The following is a 13,188-nucleotide window of genomic DNA, read 5'->3' on the forward strand; positions in this document are numbered from 1 at the left end:
TGTTTGTTCCTCAATCAATACAGTTGTAAACCAAATCGGAATGAACTTTTTCCAAAGTACAGGCTTAAATGCAAAAAATTGCAGGAAATAATAGTAGGGCAAAAAGTTAGTGTCATGTTCAGAGTTTGGTGATATGTTTAAACAATATATACTTTTCTAAAACAGAATTCTTCTAACATTTTCCGCTCATGCAATTGGTTTCAGTAAAACATTTGAATTAGGTGTTAACTATCTGTTGATAGTTGCTATCCAGCATAAGAATTTTGTATTTAATTGAAGAAATATCTGTATAAATTTCTACAATGGAAAATTTTCAGCTTTTCAGTATAAATGATTTATTAGGTAAGTAGTGACATTAGTTTTAATAATTTATAATAAATAGTTAAGGTAGTATTTTATAAGTTATTTTATTTTGAGTTACTATCTTTGAGAACAACTGCTCAGAAGTCTTATTTAGATATAGGCCTACCCTGTATTTGAGATTTCAAGGATATTAATCTTTATCACAGAAGTTATTTATTCCAGTGGTGATTATCTGTTTCTGTTTAATGATGGAATCCGTGTGTGTGTGTGTGTGATATATTGCAATGAAGAGCCTGTGATGCACCACTGCTTTTTATTTAAAAACTAGAAGGAAAAGTTTTACGTGCAAAGAATAGTAACAGTAACAGGTGGCTATTTTTTCTATTTTTTGCTGGCCTATTAACTGTTCTTTAAAAATAAATAGATAAATAAAAATGTCTTTGGAAGGATCTTTAAGAGTATCCTGAAAAGCATTCAATACACTTTGGTGTATTAATATCTTAGGGGGAGTTTAGCAGAAATGGATCCATTCTGCCCTCTGCCAGAACCATGAATTGTGACCTTAGGCAAGTCATTTACCCTCTCTGTGCCTCAATTTGTGAGACAGGAGTAATACTGAGCTCCCTGGGTTTGAGGTTCCTTCATTAAAGTCTAAGGTAGTTTGAAATATCAGAAAGTTAACATTGTTGTAATTACATTTAGATACTAGAAGCTACATTGCAAACTATTCTTTTTGTCCTTTAAATTCTTCCTGTTTATTTTTCGTATAGTAGGACGATCACTGCTATAGATAAGATGCACATCATTGCTAGTAACACTTGCAAGTATGATTGAATAGTGCAAATAGAACAACCGTTTTGTAAGCTTCAGATTTTTAGGCTTGAGTTTAACCATTATAGCAAACATTAGATATGGTGTTTTACTGTAATTTATATTTTGTTTTGATTTGTTTTCATTTTCAGTTCAAGCTCAACAACTGATGCAAATTCAGAGGAAAATTTGGAAAAAGGAAAATCAACATTAAACAAAGTTTTGGAGTCTTTTTGTTCATATCACTGGCAACAGACTTTGGCTATGTTAAAATTTTTAATACAAGATGAAAATGTTCCTATAGCTTGCAGTTGCAAGCAAACACACTTGGTCCAATCTGAAAATCCCACTTCCCTTACTGAAGAGGATGTACACGTTTCATTTTGCAATTGCAATGGACATATGCTGACAAAAAGGTGCTGTTTACAAAATCAAAGACCAAACACTTGTTTATCACCTCTGTCTGTTTGTATTAGAGATTTCCATTCTTTGTCATGCCAAGCTGTAGCGATTGGATGTATTAAGACAATGGTGAACAAAGCATGTAGTTCTCATAAGTATTGTGTTGAACAATGGCAAAACTATAACAGGCATTCTGCAAAAGCGGCAGTATGTACATATTCAACTAAGGATTGTGATCTCTTGAACAGCATTAAAAATGCAAATAGATCTCGCAGCCCATCACCGCCTCCACTATCACCTGTACAGAGTAAAGAATTTGAATCATCGGAAGGATCAGTTATAGATTGTCTTACTTCAGACAATAACAAGCTTGAAATATCCATCAACCAGCCTCCATCTCTCTTGCCAGCTGAAGGAAGCAAAGGAGAATTTGAATATGAAGGTAAAACATGCAGAGAAAAAGGGACTGAATATTCAGATGGAACATTGCTATCAACAGATCAAGAAAGCAACAATTATTATATAAATTCTGAGAAGGCTGAGAAAGGTGAACATTCTGCCATTTTTCAAGATTTAATAGACCGTATTAATGAAAAGTTGAAATCAATAGACACTACAGATATAGCAACAAATCTTGTAAAACTTTCCAGCAGTGACAGGGCACCAGAAAATGATGTCAAATTAGGAGACTTCATAACCTCTATTTTGCATAATGCTAAGGCAAGTGATTACAGCTTTATGGAATTACTTCGCCAACATGATAAACAAATTGAAAATAAAACTATCCAAACAAGATATCGCAAGCGTCAGGAAACTTTATTTGCAATGTATAATTCTCCAGATTCGCCATTCATTCGACGACAGTCTTTGCAAATCAAGAGGGAGCTTGCAAGCCTTGATGAAACTCTTGTAAGAAAAAAGTCAATTTCTGAGAGAAATGCAAAGAAATCTACAAAGAAAATCAATAAAATATATCCAAATAAAAGACACAGTTTTACTGTGGTAGAAGATGAGGCTTTGCAACATCTTGAAAGTAATCCATGCATGAATTGCCAAAACAAACCAATGTGCTTTCCAGTACACCAAACAGAGTCTTTCAAACTACCTCTTACTAATTTTCAAACCAGCTCCAGCTTTCTGGTTCTTTCAGAAAACAGTGCTATTTCAGCTAGCCAGGCGGAACTTGCAAAAACACAAGGAGATTGTGCAGCCTTGAAAAAGACTGATCAGATTCCTGTAAAGGATGAGAGTAATAGAATCTTGGGCAGAACGAAACGTAACATTGTACCTCCTGGATGGTACTCTGTGTACGTAACAAACAATATTGTATTTAGAAAGTCATCTGATGCAAAAAAGTCTTTAGAAAGTTTGGAAAAAATGAAAATAAATAAGGATGTTCATGCTGAAAGATGCAGTGGCATAAATATAAGCAAAATTGTGAGAGACACAAATCTGCAAGTTGTTGTAGAGCGTTTAGAAGATACAATAAACTTAGCTAGAAAGACTAACAACTCATTGCTGGATAATTACAAAATAAGCCGAAAATTAAAAGATAATGCTTATCAACAGGTTATGTACCCAGCTGCTACAAGAGGCTTACCTTTTACTCTAAATGAAATGGGATGCACAGAAGAAAACTTCCTTCCACATTCACACGTGCCAAGCAGCAGTAAAATCAAAACTGTGTGTGTGACAACAAACAAAGAAGAAATGGTTGTAGATCAAGAAATTGATGCCAGCCTTTTGAAATCTCTGACCTTTGATTCATCCAGTTCAACTTCCAATAATGGGGATTTGCATACAACTTCTGAAGCTGGGGAGATCTCATCTCCCTTAAACTACTCTAGTCCTATTAAGCTTATGTTTGTCTCAGAGATTAATAGTAGTGAAGGAGTCAAATACACTTTGACATCTGCAACTGCATCTTCTAAAGGAAGCACAGATATTTGTCTGTTTCAGGGGCTTGCAAACACTTTGTTAGAGAAACGGGCCGCAGGAGATCTTTCTCATACAATCTGTGTCAAGGATTGTGATTACAGTGAAAACGATACTAAGGAGGAGTCAAGCTGTATTTATGGGGAAGCATTTACAAGCTCTTGTCCAGTTGGTCAAACTAACTTAAATGACTTGAAACAAAATGATGAAGTTGTGGAGAAATCAAGCAGTAGCAATGAATCTGTTTTTAAAAGAAAACCTGGTAGACCAAAGAAAATAGGTCCTCAAGTTGTTAAACAGGTTAAGAGACCTATTGGACGGCCTCCAAAACCAAAAATAGACGTAACTGAAAGCACAGAACCTAGACCTGAACTTAGCAATGATGGTAAAAGCACCAAATCTGATGCAGCAGTAATGGAAGAAATTAACAGCAACAAAAATATTACTGTGACAGTTGTTTTTGGAAGATCAAGAAGAACTAAGAGACATGTTTCTGAAGGTAATCCAAATGTCATCAACGTTCTGCCCACACAACGCATTGATTCTAATTTTGCCAATGACCACAGCAAAGCAAGGCATAATGCAGAAACTCAAAATGCTTTGACTGAAATAGTAAAAGCCTTACAGAATTCTTCTAGTGAAAACGAGGTCTCTGGTTATGACTATGTCAGACCTATCAAGAGTAACCTAGCATCACCACATCCTTGCAGCAATATTATACGGCCAATTAAGAAACCATTAACTACCATTCGAAAACCTGGTAGGCCAGCAAAAGTGAAAATATCTGGCATATCAGTGACTGTTAATAGAGTTTCACCTCAGGAAAGAAAAGTGAGTATTAGCAACTGTTTGCCTCCTTTACAACAGCAGAATGTGTTAGAAAAAAACACGCCACAGGAGAGAAAAAATCAACTGTGCAATAATATGGGTCAAGTGAAGAGCACGCAGAAAGATTCTAGAGAGGATGGATCAAACAGTGTTATTACAACAGTGTCAAGAAAACGTGAAATTCCATTGAGACATTCTGCTAGAGACAGAAAACCCTCGCTGCATTTTTTACATTCATTAGCATCTTCTAGTGCATTTACTTGTAGAAGTGCCTTACTACATAAATCTTACAAACTCCATTTGAAAAAAGCTAAAGATCAAAAGGAAAAACATAGGCAATCAAATCAGAGCACAGCATCCAAAGATACCTCAGAACTGAGAAGTTCAGGAAATGCAAAACAGGATCTTAAGGATGGTGAATTTGGGCCTATTAATGAAGTATCATCGGATCCCATTTTTTCATCAAATCCCTCTCTCAGGTGGTGGGCTACTTCCACTTCAAGTGATACTTTGTTGGAAGAACTAAATAATAGATTTGAACAGATAACTAATACCTGGTTGCGAGTGGGGGGAAATGAGTTTGATAAATGTGTATATGAAAAAAGGGATCCTGTTGAACAAGGCTGTAATACTGAAATGTCAAACCCTTTAGACTCCTGCCTTGTAGAACTTGAAACATCACCTATAAAAATGCTTTTTCAGAAAAAGTGTAACATGAATGAACTCTGCACCTGGTTTATGCAAACTACAGAAACACAGTCTCTCTCTCTAGTGAGAAAGGCAAATGCTCGCAATCCTTTAGAAGTGGTTAGTAATAGAGAGATAAAGGTGGAAACTAAACAATCTGATCTTAGTACTTGCCCTTTCAGAAAGCACTTTAAAAAGTTTGCACTATCCTCTCCTTCAAAACCAGCAGGGAAATTACAAATATTACATAACATGGTGAGGTCTCCAGTCTTAACCATGAAAAGTAATTTCACGTTAGCCAGATTGAAAAGAAGTGAATTTAAGAAGTTACAGCGTGATAGGTGGGGACAAAAGAAAAAGCTCTATAATCAGGCTCCCAGAGGCTGGAAATCAAAAAATAAAAATTTGCAGTTCTTTTGCCAAAGCCAGTTGTTTAAAAGTACAAGTGGCGAAACCAATGGGGATGAAATGCGCAAGCTCCAGGAAAAAAATACAGTAGAAATCCAGCCCACTCAGACTTTAGTAGCATCTCAGAGTAGCCTCTTGCCAACTGAAAATGAAGCCAGAGATGCATTTGTTCAACAGATGATGGGATCTTCTGACTTTAGCCCACATCCTGGTTTAGCAAATATACTTAAGTCACATGCAGAGACAAATGGAACACTTTGTTGCCAACAAAATGTTAGAAAAGAACAAAGCCAAGATAAACTGTTTCAAAGTACTTGGGAAGCCAAAACCTTTAAAGATTGTAGGATATTTCTGAGAAAAATCAACCATATTGAGCAGCACAATTCATTTAAGTTAAATAATGTCATTTATTCTCCTGAAGCTCTTGAAAGTAAAAGCAATCAGGCCTATATGGAAGAAAAAAGACATCCTCTTTTAAGGTCTCATTCTTCTAAGCAAAATGCATTAAAGAAACAAGAAAATGAAATGGAAACATCTAAAGGATCTAGTTCTTCTAAAGTGACTGAAAGGCTGGATGACCAGTTTCACAGCAGAAAATTAAGTAGTGGTGTAAACCATGATGATAATCCTGCTGATAGTTCTGAAGTTCTTATCAGAATAAACAAAAGAAAAAACCCACAATGGGAGACCACTGATACAAATATAAGAAAAAGGCATAAGAGACAATCATGCACTAGTGGACAAATGGCAACTTATTACCCAAAGTACCAAGTAGGTAAGTTCCTGTTCCCCCCTTCATCTTAAAATTGCAGTCTTAAAGAACTGAAGAAGTCAAACAACTAAGCACTTCAGATTTTTTTTTTTATTGCATGATACTCATTTTAATTTCAGAGAATTCATGAAGTTAAATATTGTATAGCATCAGAATTATGCAAAAAGTGCAACTTAAAAATATATACAATATTTTACACTAATCTTTTGGCTGCAGTAGGTGTGTTACATTCTGTTATGGCGCTAACAAACCAAGATAAAAGAACAAGAGCTAACTAATATTGTTCAGACAGACAACAAGTCAAGTTCTGACATGTCTGAAGTCAGTTGCAACTGGTTATTGATTTCAAAAGGAACAGAATTTCTTTCCACTGTAGTTTCTCCTATTGTGAGGAACAGTAACTTAAAAAATGAGGCAGAAATTCAGTGTGTTAACATACAGTTGTTTACAAAAAAAAAAGTCAGTGAATGATTTCTAATGTAAATCTGTAATGATTTTATAATTATACAGTAAAAAGTAGTACTATGTACTTCTGAGAAGTATTCAATCAGAGATCCGTTTTAGTATCCATTCAATGCCAAATGAAATCTGCTGACTCTAAAGGGTTTGTGCATTGAATCCTTACAGAACAATTCAGAATGCAAAATTATTCTACACAAGCACAATAATACAGTTACTATGCTAAATGTATTGGCTTGGAATCTTTTTAGGCTAGTGTGAAATTAAATCCATTTTTAAAGCTAGATATTTATAATACATTGTAATACAACTGTGATCTCAGAAATGCCATTATGTTACTTACAAAGAGGGTGCACTTGTGAAATTATTTCTTCTGTTGGGTGAAGAGATCTCCTTAAACAGAAGTCTCAGCTCATTTCAATAAAATAACTAAGTTGTGAAATGCTCACCAAGTGAAAAAAAAATCTGCAATAGGAATTCATTTACTGCAGAAGTCTGCAGAAGTATTCATTTGTAGAAACAACATTGTATTAGCTAATCTGATTATATTGCCCAAAGAATAAAAAAAACTATTCAAAATATCAGAGCAAAATCTTATGTCCCCCCTTTGTATTCTATATTGTGGAAAACTATCTCTGATAATAAACTGAAAAGTTAATTTAAGTTGTAATATAAACAATATTATGGCTATTGTATACTATATTTCTTTTATGCTTTAGGCAATACATAAAATTCTTCATATTATACTCATTCAGTGTAACCCTGCTTTTCCAAAGAACAGCATTTTTTTATCTTCAGACTTATTATTATTTTATTTTATTTCACTGATTTGGAGCCAAACTCAACATTAAAAACTTGTTTTTTAGAAGATCAAACCTTGACACAAGATTGTTGTAAAAGCCAGAACTAGAAAAGGAAAGGGTAACATCTATCTGTTTCCTTTTTTGCAAATGAAGAAAGAGCTCTCTCATACTTTTACTTCATAATTTTGACTAGTTGAGAAAATTTTGCATTCAAATTATATTTCTCTTTAAACTTTCTCTTGCTATGGCAATGTAAGACCTATTAACTGTGATATGTCCTCATGTTAGTTTTAATTGGGACTCAATTTTATTTACCTGATAACTTTCCTCCTTTATTTTGGATCTTTAGGAAATCTGATAACTGTTTTGGTATTTTACATTATTTCATTTACAATTTTTGTTATTTTCCCTTTTACTCATAGTTTCTCATATCAATCGTTGTCTTTAGAAAGGATAGGACAGAAAGTTCATTGATAAAGAAAACGTTCATTGATGAAGACAAAGAATTAAAATTCTGGAATTTTCTCCACAATTGCAACCCCAAATCCTTTTTAGGAGTACTGGTGCAGTATCAGTCTGATATAGAAAAGGATGTCTTGTTTTCGTGTGTTGATTCAACATTGTGTACTGTCTGCACTAGCCAAGGAAATCATAGAAACATTTTTAGTCTAGAGTATAGCTATTGACTAAAAAGAAGGAACATGATTTCTAGCTGTGCATGCATGTGTTTCAAACATAATTCCTGCATCTGGAAGTTTAATGTACATGAAAACATCATTATTCATTCATATGTTCTTTGGACTGTATTTTTGTTGATGTGTTATCATAAATTATATTGTTTTTCTGTTGTCATGCTTGAAATGTTCTTATATACGCATTTATGATCAATATTTAAAGTTTTTCTTCAAGTTTTACTGATCTTACCGAATATTCTTGAAAGAGAGAGGTGTTGTGATGCTGTTTTATTGTGAAGCATTGTGGCAGGTAGGGTGAACATTGTTACCAAATTCTTATGTGTACTTAATTTTTGTTAGAATGTGCAAGTGGGGATAAAGCAATTGAGTTGTTACAGCTCAAGGTAGTATCACGCAACCAGAACTAGCCATGTAGTCATTGTAGCAACAGAAGAGAGTTTAAAACTTTTTCATATTACCTGTTTTATTCAAGATAAGGTGGATGGTAGAGACATTGGTCCATATGCTATTTGTTACTGCTTGACTTCTGAACTGCTGCTTCAACAATGCATTTGATGTGTTGAGGGGCAGTTCCCTTTTACTATAAATCTATGTTCTGACCATTTTAGTTTCTTTAACAACACTGAAATATTATTACTCCCTATGGTGGTGAAGAAAATTACGTACGCATGTTTTTAGGAAAGCATTTATGTTTTCTTTCCATGAGAGCGGTTCAGAGTATTTCCTTATAATACTGAAGACCACATTCTCATGCTGTGGACTTGAACAAACGAGATCCAGAAAGGCTTCAAGAGAGCCAAGCTAAAGTAAGAGAAACTATTAAGCAACAATAAAATGGAATACTATAAAAAACTCCATTTTAGGAATGTAAAATTTACTGAATATTTTAAAAATCTACTTCAGAGGGTGTCGATTTATCACAGATGTGATAGGAACCTGTGAATCTACTATCATAGCAGGCAGTACTGCATGCTGTGGTGACACGACATACCTGTTTACTTACCCTTCGTATCAGGGTGGGAGTTCACATAGAAAAGCTTCAGTTCCAATCACTTGAAGCCAGGATATGTTCTTCATCTAAAATGAACTTTTCCATTTTCTCCCTTATAATCTGGCTTTTCTTCACGTAGTCTGGAGTTTTAAAAGAAAATCCATTGTATTTGTTGGCAGATAATACAAATTTTCAATTTTCATTTCTTATTATATTTGAATGCTGCTTTTAAATGCTATCTTAATGAGATCAAGTTAGTGCAGTACTTAAAATGAGAATTTCCTAATCTTTGTAGTCATTTCAAAGTTGACTACAAGAGTTAGGAATCTATTAAAACTGGATATTTTTATGAGTCTAATTGGTCTGTTGATTGTGCACGTAAAATAACATCTATATTCATATGACAACAGACAAAACTTTTCTTAAACTTGACTTCCGTTACCATAGTTTTCTTTTAAATTGAAAGGGAAAACTTTTTGAACTCTTTTTACACATTTATATTAGTATGGCATTAATATTGCAGTATTGTTGCGTATTTGTCTTATGGTAGTGCAATCCAGTAGTGGTACACCATCTGAGTCACCTTCCTACTACGGCGGAAGACATCAATCTCACACCAATGATCTAGTCACAAAAATGATTGTTCGTAGCAAGTCTCTTCAGCTTCCTTTCATGAAGGAGCACATTCTACGCTCCTAATGGGGAACAAATTTAAAATGTTAGGTTAGGTAAAATGCAAAAGAGACATAGTGGAACAGTCATTAAATCTGTTGATTTTGAGACACCCTTTTCAGCAGCCCTGTCTTAGCTCTTTTCACAAAGGCTTTTCATCAGAAGGTTACTTGGCTTCAGAAGAAGTTTCACCTGTGATGCAGAGTAAGCAGACAGAAATTTTCATGCGCCTAAGTGCTGGAGAAGAAGGTGCTTTTTCACAGACAGACATAAAACAAAGTAAGAAAATTAATACAGAAATGTAGGAACAATATTGAAATGAATGACTGTTCTCAGTAAGTGGGCCATTTTTAATGCAAAAGTATAAAAGCAGAAAGGTAGACTTGACATATAGTTGACTATACACGTATAAATAAATCCTGACTCTTTTAATTAACTTAATGGTCTCTGCCTCATTCCCCCTCATGCAACAGCAGCAGCTCTAATACCACAGTCTAACACTCCATCTTGTTTTACACTCTGGAATTCTACTTGCCAAATGCAATTATATAGTCTTTCCTTCCCTTGTCTTTTTCTCGTGATCTAGTATGAGGTGTATAAATTTAGGATGCTGTTTTGTTTTAAACTGTGGTCATTTACGTGTTGCCTTAGGGTATGCTGTTCCTCATGTTCTTCTGAGGGTTCTAAGCTAAGGATTTTTACTTTTGCTTATTTGAATAGTATACTTCTTTGAAAGAACTCAGCTCTGAAGTCTTTAATTTCCTTTACCTGCAAGAAAATTTCTGTAGTTTAGCGTCATGATCATTAAGCCTTTGTGTAGGATTTATATACCCAGTTTTAAACATGTCGGGGTTTTAAAAATCATTTTATTCAGTATGGTTTGTTATCTCTCTTTAATTTTATTTCCTCAAAACCAGAGAAACTCATACTCATGCTTTTCTATTTGTCCTCAGTCATATCCTTTTTAAAATCCTCTCTTCTCTTAAGAGTTTACAACCTTAAAGCAGAGCTTTGGTTGATGTTAGTTAGAAAAGGCTAGGTTAATCAACGCAGCCTCTGATGATGTAACTTGTAAATAAAGTATTTGTGTAGTTTGGCCATCACAATACAGGTTAATTATACTGAGACAATTCTACACTTTGGTGTTGAGCTCTGGGAAAATATTCCTGTTCAAGATGCTCTAGTTCAGAGGCACGTGTACTGTGCGTCTGTTTGCATTCCTCTATTGTTTATATGCTAAAGCTAGTGATGGGGTTTTTTCCTTTCACTACATTTTTGTAAAGTGTCTTATACTGGAATCTTCAGTTAGTTACATTCAAGAGTGCAGATTCTGGTTCCAGAATTGAAGGGAAGGTTTAAAATGATATGACTGGGCTGTTGTTTGCATGTGTTCTTGGGCAGATTTTTCTTCCCTAATTCCTCTTTAACTCAATCAAAAGATAGTTGTATTCTGCCCTTTGGTGATTTGACACCTTCTTCAGATTTTCAAGCCAAATATAATGCTGCATTTATTCACTGTTTATCCTTCTGCTAGTAGTATCCTTTTGTTTTGCTATAATTACAACATTGTGCCTTAAAGATATTGTTTAAACAAGATTTGAGAGTAATAGAAATGTTTTCATTGTTTTAAACTATTTCAGGAGAAAGTCTAAACATTTGTTTGCAGGGCTTTACAGAGGCGTGCTAAATCTTATTATCTGAAATTTTAATTCAAGTGTAGGTAAACATTTGATAGCTGTTAGAAATTACTTTTCATTTTTTACGTTCCTTCTTCCTTGTATTCATTTGGTAACTGGATATTAATACAAATAAGATTTTTGCTATATTTTAAGGACAGCATTTTCTTATCATAAGGCTTTTTTTCTCTAGTGTTTCCTGTGGTCAACATGAAAATCTCTGCACTTTAAAATGGCCTTGAATCTTGAGTGTTCCCTGGTATATTGAGTGTTTCTGAAAGCTGTTGACAGCCTTCAGGTTCTAATTAAGCCAGATATTTTTTACAGTAATCAACAATTAATTAGATGTTAATGGCGATTTCTGAATGGAAATTGTTTTATACAGGAAGCCCAGGATTTTAAGAGCAGCATTTTGCATTCACATGCACACACCACTACAGCATCACAGCTTGACTGTTTTGCCCTTGGTGGTAGTTAAGGTAGTGTCATGCTTTGTGGCTTCAATGTGATATAAAACATGGTGTTCTTGGGTGTGTAATCTAGCAAGGAAAGTTTATGGAGTCCTCATTAACAAAGTTTACTTCCTAATTATTTAAAATATATTATTAGATATTTTAAAATAAACTGGAATAAAATGTTTGGAAACCCAAGTTACGTTTTTTAACAAATACAAGTATATAGAAATGTACGATTTATAGACCTGTACCTATATATATTTATACAGGGATATGTGCTACATATGAACTGAGAACATTTCTAATGTACTATTTTAAGAGAAAATAACTTCTTTGAAATACTGTAAATAGAACCTAGATTGAGATCTCAATTTAGAAGTTAATTGGAATTTTTTTAATTACTTTTTTGTTTGCAAGGATTTTTTTAATAGTGCCTTATAAAAAGCTAGAAAATAAAATAGAAATTATTTCACTGCTAGTCAAATAAAATACTGAAGTTATTGTAACTGAGCAATAATTTAAATGTATTCCACACATTTTTATCAGGTTCCTAACGAGGTTATGATTCAAAATAATGTTTTGATTGGTTGCAGTGTACCTTGATAAAATAATATTATTCTTGAGACACATCTCTCTCCATCTTCTCCTTTCAGCGCCTAAGGTATAATCTTGAATTTCTTCAGTATTCATATCTCCTCCTTCTGTTATTTCTTTTTCCTCCTTACTGGCTTGCCAACTTTCAGCTGACTGACTTGTTTTCTCATCTAAATGCTCACTTTTTTTCTCCTCAGTGTGTGACTTTTGTCATCATTATTTTTTATATTACACTCTTTAATAAGCCAGACTAGCTAAGTTTTCCCTGCGGCTTTCTACGTTTTTTCTTCTTTCACAGAAGCATAGAAAATGTGCGTGCTTTTTCAGGGAGGCTCTTGAGCCCAAACAGGATCATAGAATCAGAATAGTTTGGGTTGGAAGGGACCTTTAAAGGTCATCTAGTCCAACCCACCAGCAAGGAGCAGGGACACACTCCAGGATGTCTAACCACTTCTCGTAACAGCTTAGCTCCCATAATGAAAACTGCCTCATTGTCACTGGCTATCACTTCCAATGTTAGCTCTCCCTCTGCTCTTTATGTATCGTGATATTTGTATTTTTACAGCAATATAGCATTGTCTTGTGCCTCATATGTGATCTACTATAGCCACCTACGCCTCTGTGAAAGAACTGCCTGCATTGGTACTTTGCCATGGTCCCTGCTGAACCGTCATTTATTTAACACCATTGCTTTTATT

The 13,188-nt window shown here is 34.4% G+C and overlaps 1 protein-coding gene across 1 annotated transcript in view; it reads left to right on the plus strand.

Moving 5' to 3' along the window:
• The window catches only part of LCORL (ligand dependent nuclear receptor corepressor like), an 86,448-nt gene that overhangs the window by 64,623 nt on the left and 8,637 nt on the right, over positions 1 to 13,188 (plus strand). Inside the window, exon 7 of the mRNA XM_086746934.1 lies at positions 1,266 to 6,144. Within this exon, the coding sequence (XP_086603060.1) occupies positions 1,266 to 6,144 (4,879 nt within the window). The remainder of the gene's footprint in view (positions 1 to 1,265; positions 6,145 to 13,188) is intronic.

Source organism: Chlamydotis macqueenii, chromosome 4 (genome assembly GCF_036417535.1).
Source record: "Chlamydotis macqueenii isolate bChlMac1 chromosome 4, bChlMac1.mat, whole genome shotgun sequence".
Classification (NCBI taxonomy): Eukaryota; Metazoa; Chordata; class Aves; order Otidiformes; family Otididae; genus Chlamydotis; species Chlamydotis macqueenii.